General features: G+C 36.4%; 1 protein-coding gene across 1 annotated transcript in view; it reads right to left on the bottom strand.

Annotated features, from left to right (window-relative positions):
• zip (myosin heavy chain 10) overlaps nt 1-23,426 on the bottom strand; it is a 230,892-nt gene that overhangs the window by 122,872 nt on the left and 84,594 nt on the right. The window contains exons 5-6 of the mRNA XM_089106054.1: nt 16,638-16,730; nt 1,081-1,243 (exon numbers count right to left, since the gene is read on the bottom strand). Of these exons, the coding sequence (XP_088962180.1) occupies nt 1,081-1,243; nt 16,638-16,730 (256 nt within the window). The remainder of the gene's footprint in view (nt 1-1,080; nt 1,244-16,637; nt 16,731-23,426) is intronic.

Here is a 23,426-nt window from a genome sequence, read left to right as displayed (position 1 = left end):
TATTTTTCAGTTTTCCAAAAAGTCGTTTCACCGAGGTAGTAAACTTTGAAGATGGGCAAAAAAGTTGCATAAGCTGCTCTTTTTGAAGCTAATTGTATTCCGGTTTTGCTTGGCCACCGACTTGACAAATATCTTTTGTACTTAAATTCTAAAATTAGTGATACCAAAAATATACAGTGATTAGTATTAAAAAACACACAATTAAAGTAAAAGATCTTTCGAAATATGTGTCTGAAGTTTGCTTAAGACTGGATAGCTTAGTTTTGGCCATAGCTGTGTGACAATAGTAAACAATAGATGATAAGTTTTTATTGTGTAATAGTTTTGATAGTTCATCCAGTATAAACCGCACGATGATTAATCATAAAAGCTGAGAGCAAAAAGCAAGGGGAAAGCCACATTGAATCGACTTATTGTTGCTACAAAAGAAAACCAGACATTATTAGAGCTCTACTCCAAGCCATGTACGCCGAGAGGGAGGGGGAGTTTTACACCCCAAAAACACAACATATTTTCTTCTTTTTTTTTGTGTATAATTCGCCTGTTTGTAGGATAATGAGCCACCCTTCCCCTTCCCCACTAGCCCCAAAACCAAATCATTTTTAAGTCTCTTAACAATAAAAAAGTAAAAAAAGTAAAAAAAGTAAAAAAAGAAAAAAAAAGAAAAAAAAAAACAATGAATGATACTGAGTTTCAACCATATTGGGGTACCGTTACCTAGGAAGCTTAAAAAAATGGATTCAATCCCCACACTACTTCGTATACTATATACGTATACTTCGTATACTATACATATCTTTAATTATTCATTAATCCAAGATTCATTACGAATTTTTTGTTGTTAAACTTTTTTAGAAACGTATTTTGAAGGTGCTTTTCTTGTCCTTTTTCTGTCTATTCAGCCATGTGAAAAATCACTAAAATTTGATATTTATTTAAAATCAATATTCCTCCTTAACAGTTCGAACTACGAGGCGTATGCGAAACCACCGCAATTTTCGTGATTGGCAAACTTTCGGCTCGGAATCGTCGAGATTTAGACGGGTCGACATAGCCAAAATAATATGAACAAACAATTACCTCTTTGTTCAGGCGTAGCACCAGCCAATAGTTGATAGAAGATGTGGAAAGCTCTTTCGTCTTTCGCTTGGCGAATCGCTCTCGATTTTTCAAGTAGATATGATTCAATATTGGCTCCAGCAATATATCCTGATGCGTCAAAGTTAATCCTAATGAACTTTCCCTGAAAAGAAAAGAATTTACAGTTTTTGGCATGTTTGTGACTCTTTATAGAAAATACTGACAAATATTTATCGATTTGGTGCCACTTTATACATCCGGGTGCACCTCTGTACTAATAATTTCGGCCAGGACACACTCTTGAAAGGGTTTTCCTGAGTGGTGCCAACTAGGGTGGGGGGGAGGCAGGTGACATTTACCTCCAAGATATAATTTTTTGAGTATTTTCATTGAAAATACCGTCTTTTCGCTGTTTTCATTGGAGAAGGACGAAAAACAATTGCCCTCTCTAGCATTTCATGAATTGGCGACATGGGTTTTCCCTAATCCCTGAATTCCCATCATTATTGTACAAGAAAAATAAAATGGCACAACTCCTATTTTCATTTGATATTTTACGGACAAAGGGGAAATGAGATCGACTAATTCCTAATGTTTTCCAATCTTGGCCATTTTGTTTGTTCTTCGTATGGTTAATTTGCGCTTTCCAAATTGTCCGTAAAACACCAAATGTAAACTCGATAGCTTACGGTGCAATGAATGAAATCATTGCCTTAATATGGTGTATGCTCTCACAATACTTTTTTCCTTTTTTTGGGGGGGTGGGGGTGGGTGGGAAATGAGTGAATAAAGAAAAAATTAATAACAGACAAAACAAAATAGGTAAGTTTTTTCTTGTTTCAATAGCACTAGAAAGGAACTTATTTCCTGATCTTATTAACTGACTTATACAAAGAAGAAAGAACAAGATCATGGTATCAGAAAAAAAGAAAATAGGTTATAGGTTACCCCAATGAAACTTTGCAGAATACAAAATAGCTAGAAAAAAAGAAATTAGAATTTTGAATTGATTAAATTTAGCTTTTATATGAGTCTGAGTAAGAGGTACAGTTGTAGAGTCAAACAACATATACCTGGACTAGGTCATTTTTCAGGACATGTAGCCTAAAAGCGATTAATGGTATGTGCATGTAAGAGTCCCCATAGTTGGAGGGCAAGCGGAAGACTACTTTCCACTGAAGAGTCAAATATACATATGATAACGGAAAAACCAAATACCATATTCGAAAAAAAAGACACTTTTTTATCAAAAGAAAAGTGCACGAACTAATCCCCATTATCAAACTTAAAACAAGAATTTACTTGTTATCAAAAAAAAAAAAAAAAAAAAAAAAAAAAAAAATATGATAGCACAAAAACTTCTGTAGATTTTGATCCTAGTTCTAAATCTCAATCCTTCCTGACTTGAATACTGAAAATCATTTCAACTCTAAATTTATAACAAAAGTGTGAAGTCTAGACTTTCCTCCCTCCCCATTCTTTTGTTAATAAATAAGTAGAATTTCCAACTTGTTCGTGAATTTATTTAATCTACAATTGATTTGCGATCTGATTTTAATTCAAATAATTGTTTCGATTCTAAAATGCAAAAGAAAAATAAATAAATAAAACGCTAAAACATAAAACAAATATATGTATAAAAAATCTATCCAATCTTGATGAATTTCCGGTACTGGTGCGTTAAACGACACTTTTATATACAAATGAGAGACGAAACCCGCCAGACTGGTTAAAATCAAGAGACCGCTATACAGAAATGGAATGCAAAGAGTAGTTTTCATGGGGAAGGTACCTAGGTTGGGTTAGGTTACATATTTAATATTTGGTATGATTTACCCCCCACCCCCCTAATGTGCAAATATATAGCCCAAATTGGTTTATAAACTATAATATATTCATCCTATTTTATTTTATTTCATTAGCATTAACCAAACTTGACTTCTTAGAAGTGTACGTTTAATGCACCAATAGGGAATTTCCCTTTTTTGTATATAAGGCAAATTTCCGGGCTCATTTTTGAATTTTCTCAATCTACAAAATGATAATAATAAATCAATATAGTAAAGCCGCAACAGAGGATTCTACGGTCAAACAACATTATCATTCTCACCACATTACACTGGTTTATCCCACTTAACGATAAACCGAAAACCGCAAAGGTGTGGTTTTCCACCTTTTTGTCACATTACCTATCAAATAGTTTAACAGAAAAGCTAATATAAAAATTAAACTTGAACTCCGAAGCTTTTTGTCCATGTACAAGATATTGTACATGCAACATTAAAATGGTTAGCAAAATCAAAACACGCAATTGCATAAAAACTACTAAGTTTGAATTTATGAGTGAAACCAATAAGTCACACATGATTAACTTACAAAGTCTAGAGTCTTTCTTGTAGTAGATTTGCCGAACGCAACTACATAACAAAGAGCAGGCACAGATAGAGGATTTTAGGGGGAGTTCCAGGCTCCAAGGACCCTCTCTCTGGGTACGCCCCTGACAAAGAGAAGTCAATAAGAATACAGATTGCACAAAAATAATTTAGTTCAAATGATAGTAAAGAACAATATTGAAACTTTGAACGAAGAGAAATATAAAGTTTTGGAGGGAAGCTGTAACCCCTCTCACCCCCCACTCTTTACGCCTAAGTTTGACAAGTAACTTAATACTTGTCAAACTTAACGTGTACCTTAGTATTTAGTACTAATTCCGACGAGTTTTACACCGACCCGGTCTGTTTGAGTGCACTAGGAAAATCTGATCACTTTACTGTTCTTTGGAAAGCAAAAGCTCCGACAAAAAGACCGAAACAAACACAGTTTGTCGTGCGTCCCACCACTGATTCAAATATTTATTCTTTCGGACGCTGGATCAGCCAACATGATTTCTCAGAAATCATAAATGAGCGGAATCTTGACAAGAAAACTCAGCCTTTCAACTCCGTCTTGTACGAAAAATACAAGGAGCACTTTCCAACAAAAACAGTCTATAGATCTTATACTGACCGACCGTGGATCACACCTGAGATTAAAGCCCTTGTCAAACAGCGGGGTCAGTCACATGACGCCCGATTGCGCAACAAAGTCGTTGCTCTTTGTCGCACAGCCAGAAGAACTTACGCATCTAACCATGTTGATCCTACCCTATTCAGTAACAACAAAAATGGCATGATTCAGTGAAAAGGTTAACAGGTAAAACCCGTGATCCTCACCTAAAAATCCTGAAAGAAGACGACACTCACGTAACAGCTACTGAGGTTAATGGTTTTTTTTGCTGGTATTTGCACCACTTACCCGAGTTTCTCAAAAGAGGAACTAGCTGCAGTCCTTGACGCTAGTGCACCTTGTGGACAACGACCGTAAGTTGCGCCCCATCAAGTGTACACAGTACTAATGAAGCTCAAGCCTCGTAGTTCCTCATGTCTTGGAGAAATCCCAGAGCGTATCCTTCGTGAATTTGCACCCCTTCTTGCTACCCCTCTTGCTAGTATCATCAACCTTTGCATAACACTCGGCAAATTTCCCAACCCCTGGAAAAAAATCCTACATCAAAGTGATCCCTAAGAAATCCCCGCCAAAATCATGCGACGACTTAAGGCCAATTTCGCTAACTCCCTGCATGGCCATGGTAACAGAGACCATCGTTGCAAGACGGCTTATGAGTGATATAGAACCAAATATAGACCCTTTCCAGTACAGATACTTCAGCGGCTCCAATGCGTCAGTGTACTCAGTGTGTCTGTATGACGATATTGTATCGTGGCTCGAGAAAGGGACAAGCTTCGTAGACTTGGCCCTCTCTGATTACAGAAAAGCCTTCGATGTCATCAAACACATTATCGCTCTCAATAACCTAAGTGAAATGGGCGCCAAAAGTGACTCGCTTCATCTAGTCGCCAATTTTCTTTCCCAGCGGGAGCAGTGCGTTTTCGCTCTTAGCGAATACGATTCAAATTCTGCATTTCTCCCAATCACTTGCGGTGCCCCTCAGGGCACTAAACTAGTCGGAATTATTGTCCTCGTTGTGATTAACTTCATCCTGCGAACTTTCAACGACAGATATAAATTCGTTGATGATCTGTCATTCTTACTCAAATACCTACTAGAAGGCCAATCAGCAATCCCTCTTTTTGATCCTAGTCTACCCACGGTTTTTCAGAATGAATGTGAGCGAACTAGCCTTACCCTCAATGAGCAGAAGTGCAAGGTGTTGCGTTTCAACCCTCTTAAATCGGAATTTCAGGAGCCCCCTACCTTGTTTAAAACAGTTGGCAGTGAGAAAATTCTGGGGGTAATTTTCTCGTTGAGTGCAAGTTCAACAACCATGTAAGTGACCTTGTGCGAAAAGGGTATGCAGCGCTGCAGTCACTGATTACCATGAAGCGGTTCGGGTTCAGGGTGAATTCCATGAAGCTTGCCTTCAAGACTTATATCCTACCCATCATTGAATATGCGTGCCCAGTGTGGGGCCCTAGTGTATAGTTGAGTATAGTGTGTATAGTTGTATAGTTGGGAAGTGTCAAGATATCGAAGCTATCCAAATTCGGGCTTGTAAGATTATGGTGGGTCAGGCCTTCACTGCTTATGACAATGCGCTTAAGGTTCTTGGCCTCGAGTCGCTTTTTAACCGCCGTCAGAGACGTATATGCCAGTTAGGCCAATTCCAGTTCCGTAGCAGCAAACACAGGACGATCCTGCCCCTGTTAGCCCCCGTTACGTCCGTACCCGGAGACAATACAAGCTCAACCCAGCCTGCTAGCCCCCGTTACGTTCCGTACCCGGAGACAATACAAGCTCAACCCAGTGACATGCCGTACGACTCGCTACCAGCATTCCTTTGTCCCCTTTTTTACAGACATGGTCAAAAAATCCTAAGAAAAGTAATATGGTTTTATTCATTTTCTGTTGTCGTATTTTTTATTTAATTTTGTCTTATTTGTAAAAACCCTCGGTATTAGTGCTTTTAGCGCCAAAAAGAGTAAGTTTAATAAAATATGTCTATGTCTATAGTCAGTTGGTATTGCAAGTGTTGATATTGGTATTTATTACATAAAGAAAGAAAAACGAGCAAAAACGGGGTTTTTATAGGCCAAATGAAAATACTGAAAAAACAAAGCGAATATTTCGAGAGGACAAACACCCCTGTTCTTCAGCGCGAAACGAAATAACGTATCCAAGGAAAGTGCCGAAGAAAAAAAAAAACAAAAAACAAACGCGGAAAGTCAATGTGAAAAGAACCAAAAAACCAAAGAAAAAACCAAAAACTTAAAAGATGAATAAAATTCAATAACAGAGATTCCGGTGATTTAAGAATAAACGAGCCATATTTCGGTTTTCTCAAAAGAGAAGCCGATACTTTAGTAATCCCTGAAATAAACCTTGAACCACTTTCCCAGTCATCTAATCAAACGCTTGAACAACCCCTTAGGTCTCAAAGGGTGTCTGCAAGAAATGCATTAATTAAAATCCGAAATCAGATGACATAGTTCTCCAACTTATTTAATGGCTGGTTCATTTTGTTTTTGAGTGAATGAATTGTTTTCTTTTCTTTCTCAGTTGTTCGCTAGTATCCGTCGATGGCAGTTCATAATGTTTTGGACTTTGTGCAAATCGCGGATATTGGCGAATGGTTCGCTTTTATGGTCGTTACGTATTTGGTTTTAATTCTTATATTTTTTGGCTTTTGTTGAGTTCTATTTATCTTTTTAAGTTTTTGGTTTTTTTTTTGGTTTTTTTGGTTGTTTTCACATTAATTTTTTGCTTTTGTTTTTGTTGTTTTTTTCTTCGGCACTTCTCTTGGTTACATTATTCCGCTTCGCGCTGAAGAAAAGAGGCGCTTGTCTTCTTGAAATATTCACTTTGTTTTTACAGTATTTTCATTTGGCCTATAAAAACCCCATTTTTGCTCGTTTTTCTCTCTTTATGTGATATCAGGTCAATGTGGTTTAAGAAATTATCCTGGTATTTTTTAACTCATTAACTTTCAAATTATTTTAACTAGAAAGTTTAACGTTTGGGACAAACGTGGATAAATAAGGCCATTCTCGAGGCCCTGTGATAATAACCTTTTTTTAGTTTTACTTACATTGTTTTTTAACTTTTACTTCATCTAAAATGTATTTATGAAGCCCCCGTTTTAAATGGCTATTTTGTGTACCCTGGGTCCCCTGCCCATGACGCTGCGTAAATCCTGCCACCCAAGGAGGGACAATTTTTTAATCATTCTGAATAACATGTATATCCTAAATTTTTGTCCGATACCACATGGAGTTGTATGGGCTCCCAAGGGTACAAATGACCGTTATTAGTGCGTCGATTGATTTTCGCCCTTTAAAAAGGCAAAATATTTCAGTTTGAGATCTAATAAGCCTCCCAAGCTCTCTAAGGCCACGCGTTGATTTGTATTGAGACTTTAGTAAACCTGTTAAAAGCCAATTTTCTTCTTAATTCCAAGGAATTTCTTTTATAAGCTATAAGCTAAAGCTAAGCCTTTTTGGTAAAGGCTGAAACCTTACAATAATCCGACGCCTCTTTAAGCGGAATATGTCGTTGGGTACCCCAACAGCACCAGGCTAAACACCAGGTGAGTCATTCTCATCAGCACAGTTGAAAGCTCCCAAAAATATGCCTCATGGGGCCACACAATAAGTGCAGAACGAGGTGTAAGTACCCAAAATTATGCAAAAAGCCCACGATTGGCTCAAAATGAGGCCCCTGGTCCCTGGGCTTCCTATTTTCAAAAAAAGAAAAGTCTATATGTGAAACATACCAGCAGGGCCAAGTTTAAAGGTTTGACGCTTCTAGGCCCAGACGTTTTCGTCGCTCCGTATTCATACCAGAAGAGGGAGGGTCAATTTTCCTTAAGAAAATAATCTTTGTGATGACAATTTTTATTTTATCGCAAAATAACATTACTTATCAATAATTTAAGAATCAAATAATTGTAGGGTGGAGGTATTAAGTAAATTAAATAAATCAATAGGGTATTGGATATAAGTTTAATCCATTGATAGATAGCGACACATAAATACAAGAACGTATTATGGATTATTTTGTAAGTAGGGCTATTTATCTTCAAAGCCAATTGATAAAGCCTTTTTCTTTGCTTTTTTTCGTGCGAAGGTGCCCATGATATTATTGTACGGTATGGTTAGAGTCAGCCTTCCCTCAATAGTGAACAGGAATAAGGATGTCAATCTATCGTGGCTGATCGAAGATCTCAAGTAGCTCTTCAACCAACGAGGGGTGGAGAAGGATCTTTCTCCTGTGAAGTTTGTGGCAGGCACACTAAGAGCCATTCTTAAGACAATGTCAATGTTTGGATAGATGTCAACTGCACCAAAAGGACACAAAACCTTTCTAACGTCATTAAGACTTTTTACTTCATTAGTATTTTGTACCAAGAAGGGTTTCACGTGCAAGCATTCATCTACAATCATAGGCTCAAGATCGTCGCAGTCCAGTTTTTGTTAACAAATAAATAGCTCAGCGAAAATTGATTGCGCACACTGGCATTGTGCGCCCCTAGGCCCGGGCCTAGTATGCCTATTGGTAAATCTGGCCTGCCTACCAGAAATCAGACACAAAAGGATTTCAATCCACACTTAAAGATATCCAGTTTAATCAAACCGGTTAAAAGCCGTACAAAATCTACCTCTGGGATTTAGGGAATAACCGCAGCCTCAAGGGCGAGGGCACTAAATTACACAAATCAGATCAGAGATGCTTCATAGATAGGCTGCATTTCAAAAGGAAGGAGGATATTGTTATATCTAGTTAAAATCTAGATTTCAATATATTCATAGATTTTCAATATGCATAAGTCTCATTAGTATGTGGCTGTTCCAACTCTCTCACCCGCAAATTTGCATTTACTTTTACATAATAATTTAGTTTCAGTTTTAGAATATTTTTAAGGGTGAACTTCAAGAGAAAAGTAGACATGTTATCCCTTGTAGAAAAAACTTAAAAAAACTTTTTTGTATGCTGAACGATGGTCCGCGCAGTACAGGTACCGATCTCATGATTCTCTGACTTCGTCCGAGAGGGCCATGCGTGGTTGGAGGTAAATCGTCCCTTATTGAAACCTGAGTCAGATAATCATTTTCAATCTCTATGAATGAAGGGCCAAAACTGAGGTCAGCCCCCCTCCAATTCCCTCATCCCCCGTTTTTTAGCAAAAAAGGTTATCTAGCGATTTGCCGTAACACAAAATAAAAACAATGTTTTTCGTCACGAATTACGTGCACATGCGGGGCTGTCTACAAAAAAAGAATCTACTAATATTATGTTCAGTGGAAAACAAACAGTTGCAAATTTAACTCTATTAACCTTATATACTTTGAAAACTACTAATATCAAGTACGGAAAAATGAAAAGAGTAGCATTTTAAGCTAGTATAAAAAAAACCTTCTGTTACAAAATCCAAAAGCTGTCTGTTTTTCCAAATTGCATTCAGTATCATCAGCGTACTCCGGAGAGTCCATTAGGATTAGGACTTCTAGCTCATACCCCCCCCCCCCAAAAAAAAAAAATCACGATTCTTGCGATTTTTTCTATAATTTTTCATGCTTACCTTTTAGATAAAAACAAATAATAATAAATAAATAAATAAAAAACCTGTTGCAAAACCCAAAAGCTGTCTGTTTTTTTCAAATTGTATTCAGTATCATTAGCGCACTCTATCATGTCTATCAGGATGAGACCTTCTAGCTCATGTCCCTCCCCCCCCCCCACCAAAAAAATATCACGAATTCTTGCGATTTTTTCTATAATTTCTCATGCTTACCTTGTAATTCATCTTCTTTGCTGTGCTTTTGAATTTGTACCATTATTTCCCTTCGAACGCTAGTTATAAGGCTTTAGTTAAATACATTTTTTTAGACTAGAAACGCTAGAACGTCTGAGTAGCTACAGGCTAGTAGCAGTAGAGCACCAGAAAATAATTTCTATTCAAAATCCTATTTCCCTGGTAGGAACATTAGGAATCTTTTTGACGGAAAAATATTTAATTCCAATTTTTCTCAAATAAAACTATGCCAACTTGTAGAATAATTACCATATCATATGGTAAACTTCAATACGTCGTAATGTTTCAAGTATTCGTAACAAAAAAAGCTAAGGAAAATTAAAGTAAACGTACCACGCCCTTACCATACATTATACACTCCCATTTTAAAACGCAATATCCGGACCAAAGATTAGTTTCCAACCTTCATAATGAATAAGATCATAAAATTGGCCAAACCAAAATAAGACATGCCAAGAAATCAAGTAAAAATACAAATTTTTTTACTTTATAAAGTAAAAATAAATCAAGATTAAATTCGTGACCTCGAACACAACGAAACAATAAACTGAATACTTTAAAATGTTTACATTATATGTAAACATGAATGTTCCGATGGTTATATTATAACCATCGGAACATTTTTGTTCCATCTTTTAAACTATTACATAAAGCAAGTTAAAGAAGTCGAGTAGATACAGAGCCGGAGTTAGGCTTTTTCTCAGTGAGGAAAATCTAGACTTTGCCACCCCCAGTCGCACCATCAATACTGTAAATATTACAATTTTTCCAAAAAAATACTACAATTTAAGCTTGTTTTGCCCCCCCCCCCTCGGCGTGCCGCCTGAAACGCAAGTCCCCTCTAGCCCCCCTAGATCCAGCCCCGAGTGTTGACCAACACTACTGGATTCACAATGTATTTTCTTTTTCGGTAGAAAAAAAATAATCAGAAACTGTATTCCCTTTTTTCATGAAACGGAAAAGAACAGTTACTCTGAAGTTAGCCAAATATTTTGTAGTTTTCGAGGAGAAAAAATTTAATCTTTTTTGCTAGCCTACTCAATACTATCAAACGAAACAAAACAAAATGTCCAAGTTCTGAAAGCAAACTTTTCAGGGTTTATTTTATGTTCACTCCTGTTGACCATGGAATTATCATCTATTCAAGAATCTGAGATCGAAATTCTGTATCTTCTCAAGATTTCTAGGGAATAAGTCTGGAAAGATCAATTTAGAAATCCCAAATTGGAATTTCTCTTTTTGATATAAATTGTTTCATTCTGATGGAGTTTCCCCCTATTTTACATGCATACAAAGCTTGAGGGGGTTTTCTAGAATCTAATCATTTCCACATACAAATTTAAGAAAATAATTATCCTTTTAAAATAGTTAAACTCGATTGATCATTTGTACTTGTTTCATTTCCATTTACTCGTATTTTAGTTCGAGGTATATGTCGTCACCAGTGAAGGGCAAATAACAATAGCCTTTAGAGATGTTTAAAGGAACGGCAGCACAACTTTATTCATTCATAATATTTTCTAATCGTTCAAGTTTGACATACTGCATAACTATTTCTGCTCGTTTCACGTTTTTCTTTAAAAAAAAACTTTCCTTTCGGAATGTTTTAAATTTAATTACTAGAAAAATAATAATAGCTACAGAATATAAATTTTAAATCATTTATACTCGTTTTTCTGCTGAAACGACGCTTATATATGAACATGTAGAGCGACAATTAAATGTTATAAGAAAATGACAACTAATTATGATGAACACTTTGATTTTCTTTTAGAAACTTTAAAAACTATAATTATAATTACAATGCAACGTAGAGTAAAGAATATTGATTGATTAAAAATAATCTTAATGGTCAAAAAGGCCCACACACATATTTCTATTTCAAGTGGGTTATATAGGAAAATTTGACTTTTACATTAAGACATAGGAAATTTTCAATCTTTCTTCATCTATGGTTGCACTTCTAGTTATTTTGACACAGATCTAACAATTTTTGTCCAATTTGATTGATGATTTTTCTTGACCCACTGGCACCTCCGAAAAGGTGCCCATTAATACAAGTCTTTTCTTGATTATTACTCGTCTTTCGCATATATTTTTTCCCCGATCGAGTTTACTCCTACAGCTTTGTCTCATAATGCAAAGATTAATAGCACCACCAAAAAGTCATTTAATATGGTAACAATATCTCACGAAATTCAAACAATGCTATCAGTTCCATGTCACCAAACCAAATGTTACCAAAACCTCCCCAATGTCATAAAAAAGGTCAAGTTTCGCCGATTGACGCAAAATAACCAACAACTTAATGGCAGTGATCTTCCGTTACTGAGCATACACTTGCGTAATCTGACACCGGAAAAAGAGCACATGATACAGCGGTGTTCACAGAATATGACAGATAGAGAGACAAACAGCAACAAATAAAAAAAATATCACTAAATCATCTTGGTAAATTATTATGAAACCGTTATTTGATCATGGTAACGGAGGGGCACTGTATGTAAATTAAATGAAAAAACAAGTTTTTTAAACTGAAAGTAAGGAGCGACATTAAAACTTAAAACGAACAGAAATTGTTCCGTATATGAAAGGGGCTTTCCCCTCCTCAACGCCTCGCTATTTAAGCTAAATTTTTTTATTTTTTTAAAAAATAAAGTTTTGAGACAGAGTCAAAATTTAGCGTAAAGAGCGAGGCGTTGAGGAGGGGAAAGCCTTTTCCACATACGGAATAATTTCTGTTCGTTTTAAGTTTTAATTTCGCTCCTTACTTTCAGTTTAAAAAACTTTTTTTTTTTTATTTAATTTGTGAACGTTTTTTAATTAATGCAGGTTTTGATTTTGGCTCACAGTGCAGGAATAATTAAAACGAAACATGCATATTAATTTTACTTTTATTTGGTTAAATGGCTTTCTCGACACTTGTGGAACTTTATTTACCAAAGTTTTTATTAGTACCAAATATACGTATATTACGAATTAAATTACGTAACGAACTTCTATATTCATATATTTTTAATAAGTATATTAGTTTGCCCCTAGTCAATACCTTGCTCTTTAAGCTAAACTTCAAATTTTGTTCCAATTCTTTAAAAATGACCCCTTAATCACAAAGGCCGTTAATTAGAATAGATAGCTCTTTTGAAAGCACTAAAAAAAACTATAGCGTAAAGAGCGAGGTATTGACTTGGGGGAGAACCCCCTCATATACGTAATAATTTCTGTTCATTTTAAGTTCTAATGTTGCTTCTTACTTTCAGTTGAAAAAACTTGTTTTTTTAAATTTAATTTCTGATCGTATTTTAAATAATGCTTGGAAATCCGGCGCCCCCTTCATAGAAATGTCCCTTACCCCAAAGAAACATCCTCCACGGAAAGATTTTCCCGAGTAACCCTCTTTCAGCCCCCCCCCCCTACCAGAAAAAAATTCTTCCTGAAAATGTCTGTATATTTCCCAATAACTAATACAATATGTAACCAATGGGCAAAGTTCATAACTTGCAGCCCTTCCACTGGGAACTGTGGGGGATTAAGTCATCCTAAAAGACATATTTATTAGATTGTCGACTATGCTGAAGAAAATGGCTATCTCAAAATTTTGATCTGGTGACTTTGGGGAAAACATGAACGTGGGAGGGGGCCTAGTTGCCCTCCATTTTTTTGGTCCCTTAAAAATGGCACTAAGACTTTTAATTTCCGTTCCAATGAGCCCTCCCACAATATTCTACGACCACTGGGTCGATACGATCACCCCTGGAAAAAAAAAACAACAACAAACAAACAAACAAATAAACACGCACCCGTGATCTTTCTTCTGGCAAAAAAATGCAAAATTCTACATTTTTGTAGATGGAAGCTTAAAACTTCTACAGTAGGGCTCTCTGATACACTGAATATGAGGGTTTGATTTTCATTAAGTTTCTATAACTTTTAGGGGGTCTTCCCCCATTTTTCAAAAAGCAGCCAAATTTTCTCAGGCGCGTAACTTTTAATAGGTAGGATTAAACTTGATGAAACTTATATATTTGAATTAAGAATTAAAATCTGATTCTTCTGATGTATCTATTGGTATCAAAATTCCGTTTTTTAGAGTTTCGGTTACTATTGAGCCGGGTGCTCCTTACTTACAGTTCGTTACCACGAACTGTTTGATTTAGATAGTATAATCAAACTCAATAATTTTTGCTACTACATTCTCGGCGCGTACAAAAAGCTCCTCCCAGTTAATCTACCATCAGCGGTTCTGTGCAATTACCCTGGAAAACGTATTTTGGCAGATACTTTCTCAAAATGCCTTTGAAACCAACTCGAGACTCTGCAATTTCTAAAAAAAACATCTAATAATAAGATTACACTACTAATTACCGATTTTTATATAAGTATTGCAATAAATTAATTTAAAATTAGATTCTTTAAAAGTTAGTGTTACAAAGGTGAAGCCAAGTTTCGCGTTCAAGAGAAATCCCGTGAAAAAATCGTGTTGACTACCCGTGTTGACTACCCGTGAAAAAATCTACTGTCGTTTATGTTTCTACTTGTTTAAATGTTCTCCGGAGCACTTGCATCTCGGTCCGGCTTTGTCTAATGGTTGAGATAGGGAATGATTGTACTGTATAAATTTATCTGCAACGCGGAGGGACAAGTAAAGATCAACTATTTAGGAAGCAAAATATACTGAAATAATATATTTTGGGCTAAAAAATGCGCTTTTCTTACAGTACCAGAGAGCTGTTACAGCTCAGTGGTTTTGAAGCTCATTAGCAACGTGGTAGGTTACCAAGCTAAGCGAACTACACTCTAGCAGTGCAATAGTTAATGAAAGTATTGACTTGGCACATTTCTTCCTTTCTTTAGTTGGGACAGTAGAGGGGTGATCAGACTTTCCTTTAGACATAAAGAGAACAGAACCTTTTAACAAAGAAATTTGAGCACGGATGCAGGCAATGTACAAACTATATTACAGGTAACAACAGAATGGAATCAATAATTTACTAGATTAGGTACTTAATTAAGTAGGTTCTATCAATTCTAGAGTGATGACAAAAGCCTGAAGTGGAACGAAATTCGGTCAGCTGTAATTGAAACCTCTAAACTTTCTTGACTCCGAATATGATCGATTCTGAAGGAATTATCCGAGGGCCGTATCAACACCAGCAAACTCTTGATAAACCCTCACACACAAAGTATCCCAAAAGAAGGATTCGACTTCACGGTCAAACTATTAGCAGTAGGCTATATATCGAACTATGCGCTAAAGTTTTACCAGTGATTTAAAATATTTCTTATTCCAGTTCAACGGCCCTTGCGTTTGAAAAGTTGTTCCTAAATAACTGGGACAAAAAGTCAAGCTTCAGTGCAAAAATCAGGAGTTGAAGAGGAGGAAGCCCTCAAATTCCAAATAATTTCTGTTTGTTTTAAGCTTCAATCTAGCTCTGCAATTCCATTTAAAACATCGTTTTTTTCTAAGTTTTGTCCGTTTTAAATGGAATATCCAGGATTAACCTAAATGCGAGGAAGGCTACCCCTTCCGCTCAAACCCTACTCTGTAAATCAAAATTTAACTTTTACGACGCAATACTTATGAGAAAGAACTCATTTAGCAGCATGAAGGGACATCAGAGATTAAATCCCCAATTGTCTAAAAATTCATTGAATTCATCAAAAAAATTAGAAATTTCACATTTTGTAGTTGTGGCTTTAGGACCATTTTGTTTTTTTTTTCAACTTACATGTTCAATTTCACTGCATAATTTCCTCAAGAACCCGCCCTTTTTTGGGGGGTGTTTAATTCCTGTTTCGAAAATTATGCATATTTTTCAAGTGCTAGCAATAATGATTAAGAAATTTAAACTAATACATCTTATACAATTAGAATCGACAAGAATAATAGATTTTGTTGTTACGTATGCTGTAATTGAAAATTCGTTTTTTAGACTAACAGTTTCTATTCAAAAGAGCCCCTCCTTACTTTCACTTTGTCACTACGAGCGGTTCGATCCACCGCTCTATTACATGTAAAGAGGCTACAGCTCCCCCCTAAATTTCTGTTCAATATATTAAGGTTTTTCTGTTTTACAACCCTAAAAATGACATCATAGTCTTTTTAGACTATTGATATTTACTAAAACGCTGTTATCTGTAAAGAAACTCACACGCGGTTTTATTCCGGGAAGGGGGAAGTTTTGAAAAAAAATAGCCTTCCTCCCGTCCCTAACACCCTTTATCGTGCCAAGGGACGATTGCAGCCCGAGTTTGGAGTTGTCATGGAAAATAATTTATGGAAAAATTGAATGAAAAGGCTTGAAATCAATGTAATTATAACCAAAAAATATTGCCTGAATTTGAACACAAAAAGAAAAAAAAAACATTTTAACGCATCAGCAACTTGTTTATATGCATTTTTGTTAAGTTTTTAGGAGTCGGAAACAAATTTTGGTGGGAGGTTCAAACCTGGTACCCCCCCCCTCTTAGATACATTGATGTATGCACATTTTTAATCTACTTTTTTTATATCTTGTTTCGTAACAGTCTTGTCGATTCCATTCTAGTTTATCCCCAGCTTTACGAGCTATATGCTCTCTGTTGGGGGAAATTAATTTATTTTTATGCATTGTGTGTTTTGTCAAATGTCCCATCTAACAACATCACCTAACTTTGTTACTAATTTTCTAACAAACGTATCGTCCGTGGATAAAATATGACAAATTAGGTGAACATACTACTTACAAAACACGTGCTAAATACTTACAAAACGAGAAGAATTGTCATTTTTGACCGTTTTCGCATTGCCAAATGCTTCCAAGATAGGGTTGGCTTGAAGTAACTGCTGTTCTAACTCACCCTAGAAAAGGGAACTTCCATTAGAAGGTGCCAAAGCAGGTTTTCACACTGTTGAGTTGTGAAAACACTAAATATTGTACCCCTTTTTTATGCTATATTTCATTTTTAGAAAAAGACCAAAAAAATTGGTATATTTTTCTCTGGAGGCACTGGAAAGAATAAAAAAAAGTTGAGAATTAGATACTGTGACCATATATGGAACTCTTTTCATGAATAAGTAACAAAAGCACAATAGAAAATGATAAAGTACAAGGATGCAACCCCTATCCTTTCTGTGATATTCTGAATGGCCCCTACCGCCAAAAAATGGTAAAACTCTCAGCCTTAAAGTGCATTTTGACAACCCCCTTCCCTAACCCTCTGTAACAGGAATTATCTACCCAAGAAGAATTATAGCCTTAAGTAATTCTTCTAATTCAGTTCTTTGTTTTTATCTCAAATTTTTTAATTGTGAGTTATATTGTATAACTTTGTGGGCTATTTGTATAACTTTGAGCAAAATTACAGTGAGGGAAAATTTCAGGAAAGTTTAAAATTAAAATAGTATGACCAACCGCGATTGTTTTTTGTGTGTTTATATTTAACAAGGGCCCTTTTAAACAAAGGGCAAAATATTACTCTTTGAGATATTAATTATAATAATATAAGATGCTTGAAATTTAAAAAAAATTAAGAATTCATATTATAATATATTATGCATTCCCTAGCACCATGCGGGAGCGAACCTCAGAACTCATGAACGATGAGAGCGAGTACTTCCACTACACCAGTACCAGGGTATTTATTAATATTATTTTAAAACGTTGTGTTAATTTGAAGAATCTTAATTTGCTCTTTAATCACTTCATATTGTCACGTTGGTTCATTGCATACTGTTTATCCGAAATAAACTTTAAACCTTGATTCAACCAAGTTTATTAAAATTATGTTTGATGAAATCTGGTACAGTGAAGTATAATTTCGCAACAGCTATTGTGGATTAGATTTGATGGTTTGCTATGTAGAGGGAGGGCAAGAGCGGATCCAGGATTTTGGTTCGGGGGGGGGGGGGGTTACTAATTTTCGACTCGGTTTTCGACTAATTTTACTAACTTTTACTAAGGTTTTACTAATTTTCGACTCGGTCAAAAATTTCGGGGGGGGGGGGGTTCAAACCGGGTACCCCCCCTGGATACGGCCTTAGGGGATGGGTACCTGATCCCTCAAAAAGCACCTTTTTACACCCAAATATTCTAACTTTCTGTGAGCATGGAAGTATATATGGAGGATTTTCAGGGGGAGAAAGGAGTGGAAATAAATCTCTGAACTCTCTCGATTTGGATGAACAGTAAGTACTGCACGGTAATAGCTCCATTCTTATTGCAGAAATTTTTTTTTTTTTTTTTATATAAAATTTTAATTCCCAAGTCCCACATCATACTTTGGATGGATCATGTTTCCAGGTGGACAAATAAGATATTTAGGCGAGATATGGAGACATCCAAGAAATATCTCTAATAATGCTATAAAATTCGTTACTCTTTTTCCAACAAAAACCATATCCGTGGATAGCATATTACAAATTAGGCAAGATACTTTAACCAAAAATTGTAACCCTTAAGTAAAAGGGTGTGTGACAACAATGCTCGTTTTTTATTACTGTTTCTACTTTGAAAGCGTTAAGCCCACAACACACGTTGCTGTCAAAAGGGAACATTTATTTAAAGCAAAAGGCAGATTTAGATTTTTCCTAAAATATTGCCGTTGTAAACAACATGCGCTTCAAGCTTTATCAATGAATAACATTCAACTTTTAGGCATTCGTACTTCAAACAGAAATAAAAACATCCAAGAAACTGGGCGATTGACAGCACTGATGACCCATCCCACTTTGTCAAAAATATTTTAGGCAAAACATGACCCGATGACACGGTAATTTTATTACTATGCTTATCTTTAAAAAGTATTCTCCACGAACAGCAACCTATTTAAGAGAAATACTTAATAAGACGTTTCAGCCAAGAAAGGAAATCTGTAAGAAATAATGTCTTACAACACTGAGTACGTAATTTTTTTTTGTCATCTTATCTATAAGATTCATGAATGAAATCACTGTTACACGGCAGACATATAAGATACTACAAAAATGGGAACTAATTGGCAACGCTTGGCAAACGAATCCTAAGCAATAATTCAAAATAATAACTAAATATATGACATTTATGATCCTTTAGGGTCGCATAGATCAAAATCATGATGGAAATATTCATCGTATTCAAAGCAGCAAAAGGATTCAGAAAGATTTTATACAGAATATCATGAGCTTAGAAAAGGTAATGAAAAAAAAAACCATAACGGGAGAGGGGGTATCAAGTGTTAACCAAATTCTCCAAAACCTCCGAAATTATGCAAAAGTGCACACTTTCCATTTATGGAATTGCTATAAATGATCTTTACCATGGTTGACCCCCCCCTCGCCGCCCCTTCACGTATTTGAATCTTGAATACGACTCTGGAACATATTGTCACATTTTGAACATTTCCATTTGGATATTCACAATTACGGAAAAGAACCTGAGTAGTCACCTTTTAGATAGCTAAAATTAAAACACCTCACTCCCTCCCTTGGCTGCAGTTTACTTTTGTATAGTTTTCACTTAGATTTATACGAATCTATCTTTAAAAAAATAAAGAATTAAGTTTCTGGCTTCTTTTATGGATTATAATCTAATAGTCTGTTCCAAAAGGAATTTCTCCAACACCAATGTCTAAGTAAAACGGAAAGGGAACAATCGGTAACAGACTTCGTGGTATAACGTCATTATGAAGTTCCATCAAAGTTCCATTTAGAGGGCGTTCTGTAGAAAATCAGAGTCAAAGTAAATAGTTTCAATTGTAAGATTTACAATGCGACGATAAAATTATCGTCTTTGGCGTCCCAATGAGCAACTTTACTTTTATAAATGATGTGGATAGCTTCACAGACCTTACCAACCGTCTTACAGCCAAAGACACTAACCGTTCATTTCTATGAGGTAAATTGTATGGATAAGAACCAAGAGACTATGACAAGTTCTTCAGGGAAGTAGGGGCAAAACTCAAAGACCAAGAAGTGCAACTATGGTTTTCAGCTCTGGACAGACTCTTCGAGTCTGACTTAGTTTAGTGATCTAGAAGAGAATTTTTGACAGAAGTTTTATTTTAAGTTGGAGTAGCCTGTTTAATAACTTAGAATACGAATTCAGCTTCGAACTAATTGTCGGCCAATTTACGGTAATGAAGTTGAGAGAAAGTGGAAACTTCCAGGAGCCAAGGCTACCTGCCTTAGATTTGGAGAGAAGAATCAAGATTGGGGACATGTGTTCCTCCGGTGTAGGCAGCTTTATCATAGGCAGCGCGCCAGCGCTGCCTAAGTAAAGAACGATGTGGGCACAATGTGTTTGTTTTTTTTCATACCCGGGCACATCGTATCGAAGGAGTTGTCGTAGAAACTTCGAAAAGGGCTCATTCGATTGGAAATTGGAGTGGCTAGTGTCCTTTCTAATAGTCGAAAGTGATTGAAAGGCAACTAGCCCCCCCCCCTACGCCCATCATTCCCCCAAACACATCCAATCAAAATTTTGAGATAGTTCTTTTGTTCAGCGTAGTTGATTTCCAGATGGAAAATATATTTTTGAGGAGGACACTCTCCCAAAACCCTCGGGTCAAGGGTTTTAAGTTATGCCCTGAGGGCATATAAGAACCATGCTGGCACAATGTACTATTATTTTTTTCCTTTAGAGCAGGGTATTTCATATGGAAGGGGTCGTCGTAGAAACTTCAAATTGGAAATTGAGAGTTCTAGTGGCCTTTTCAATAGTCAAAAGTGATTGGAGGGCAACTAGCCGCCCCCCCCCACGCCCATCATTCCCCTAAACACAAAATTTTGAGATAGCCATTTTGTTCAGCGTAGTTGATTTCCACATAGAAAATGTGTTTTTGAGGAGGAGACCCCCCACAACCCTCGGGGCAAGGGTTGTAAGCTAGACCCTGGGGCAGATCCGGTTTTTTATTGAAGGTTTTGTCGTAGAATCTTCAAAACAGGCTCATTCGATTGGAAATTCAAAGGGCTCGTGCCCTTTCTAATAGCCAAAAGTGATTGGAGGTCAACTAGCCCCCCCCCCCACGCCCATCATTCCCCCAAATACATCCAATCACAATTTTGAGATAGCCATTTTGTTCAGCGTAGTTGATTTCCAGATAGAAAATATGTTTTTGAGGAGGACACTCCCCCAGACCCCCCAGGGCAAGGGTTTTAAGTTATGCCCTGGGGGCATATAAGGTTTTTTATAGAAGGCGTTGTCGTAGAAACTTCCAAAAAAGCTCATTCAATTGGAAATTCAAAGGGCTAGTGCCCTTTTTAATTGTCGAAAGTGATCGGAGGGCAACTGCCCCCCCACGCCCATCCTTCCCCCAAACAAATCCAATCAAAATTTTGAGATATAAGGTTTTTTCTAGATACATTGAGGGCATATAAGGTTTTTACAGAAGGCGTTGTCGTAGAAACTTCAAAACAGGCTCATTCGATTGGAAATTCAAAGAGCTAGTGCCCTCTTTAATAGTCGATAGTGATTGGAAGACAACTAGCCCCCCCCCCCACGCCCATCATTCCCCCAAACACATCCAATGAAAATTTTAGATAGCCATTTTATTCAATGTACTTGAAAGTTTTAGAAATTAGGTATTTAAGGATGACAACCCCTCCCCCCACAACCATCAAGGCAAGGGCTTTAAGTTATACCTTGGGGGCAGCTAAGGTTTTTATTTAAAGCGTTGTCGTAGAAACTTCAAAAGGGCTCATTCAATTGAAAATTGAAAGTGCTAGGGCCTTTTTTAATAGTTGAAAGTGATTGGATAGCGACTAACGCCCCTCTCATCCCCACTATTTTCCCAAACACATCGAATTAAAATTTTGAGATATCCATTTTGTTCAACGTAGTTGAAAGTTCTGAAAATTTTGTCTTTTAGGATGATAACCCTCTCAGAGCCTTCAGCGCAAGGGTTGTAAGTTATGCCCTGGGGCAAATAAGGTTTTTATTGAAACTGATGTCGTAGAAACTTCAAAAGGGCTAATTCAATTGGAAATTGAAAGGGATAGTGCCTTTTTTAAAAGTTGAAAGTGATTGGAGAGCGACTAACGCTCCTCTCACGCCCACCATTTTCCCAAACACATCCAATCAAAATTTTGAGATACCCATTGTATTCAACGTAGTTGAGCATTCTGGAAATTAGGTCTTTTAGGTCCTCAGATCCCTCAGTGCAATGGTTGTAAGTTATGCCCTGGAGGCATATAAGGTTTATCAAGAAAGTTGTTGTATAAATCATAGGCAGAGAGATCGCGCTCCCTAAGTAAAGAACGGGGAGACTTGACAAAGAGACAAGAAACAATGACTAAGTAAAGAGGATGACACTCCCACACATCCCACAGGGCAAGGATTTTAAGTTATGCCCTGGGGGCATATAAGAACTATGTTGGCGCAATGTATTATTTACTAATATTTTCCTTTAGAAGAGGGCACTTCGTATCGAAGAAGTTGTCGTAGAAACTTCGAAAAGCGCTCATTCGATTGGAAATTAGAGTGACTTGTGCCCTTCTTAATATTCGAAAGTTATTGGAAGGCGACTAACACCCCATAAAGAAACAAAAACGAGCAAAAATGGGGTTTTTATAGGCCAAATGAAGATACTGAAAAAACGAAGCGAGTATCCGTCGATGGCAGTTCATATTTTTTGGATTTTGTGCAAATCGCGGATATTGGCGAATAACTCGCTTTTATGGTTGTTAGGTATTTGGTTTTAATTCTTTTAATTTTTGGCTTTTATTGGCACATCGTGTCGTTTCGAGCTGAAGAAGAGAGGCGTTTGTCCTCTCGAAATATTCGCTTCGTTTTTTTTAGTATATTCATTTGGCCTATAAAAACCCCAATTTTGCTCGTTTTTCTTTCTTTATGTGATGTCAGGCCAATGTGGTTTAAGAAATTGACTAACACCCCTCCCACGCCCACCATTTCCCGAAACACAGGGGTTTTGCGCCCATTACAATGGGCGCAAAACCCTATGCCTTCCCAAGGCCAGAACAAAATTTGCACTTTACTGAAAAAATACAAATGAATCTGCATTGTCAGTTTAATATACATATACTGATATTTAGTAATCAAAATGATAATATTATTTGATTTATTATAAGTTATAAAAGCAAAAACATTTATATTTGTTTCAGTATAGTGCAAACTTTTTTCTGGCCTTGGGAAGGCATAGGGGTTTTGCGCCGAACTTATGTTAATTTCTGCTCGTTTTGAGTTTGACTCGGTTATTTATTATAATTTCTGTTCGTTTTGGGTTTCATTTATTTATCGATGCTGATTTGTAGTATTTTCCCGCTTGGTAGATTATTTCATTTTATTTTTGCTCATTTTTTGTTTAATGGAGTTCTTTACTTTTCTTTGAAAAACTTATTTTGCGGAAAAAGTTTTTTTAATTAATCTTTTATGAGGCTCAATTTCTGATGGGGATCAATGTTTCGAGACATTGGGATCCAGATCTGCTCGTTATATAGTAGCAATAGGAAAGCTCGTACTAAAGAGAATGCCGTTAAAAAGAGTATGAATTATTTACTATTAGAGTTTTTCATGCTTTTTGAAGTTTTTTGACACAGATTAAGATTACAGTTATATCAAAT

The sequence above is a fragment of the Artemia sp. Qi Xiang Cuo genome, chromosome 20 (genome assembly GCF_049724085.1).
Source record: "Artemia sp. Qi Xiang Cuo chromosome 20, ASM4972408v1, whole genome shotgun sequence".
NCBI classification, from domain to species: Eukaryota; Metazoa; Arthropoda; class Branchiopoda; order Anostraca; family Artemiidae; genus Artemia; species Artemia sp. Qi Xiang Cuo.
Note: the sequence above shows the minus strand (reverse complement) of the source record. Positions and strands in the feature narration are given on the sequence as shown.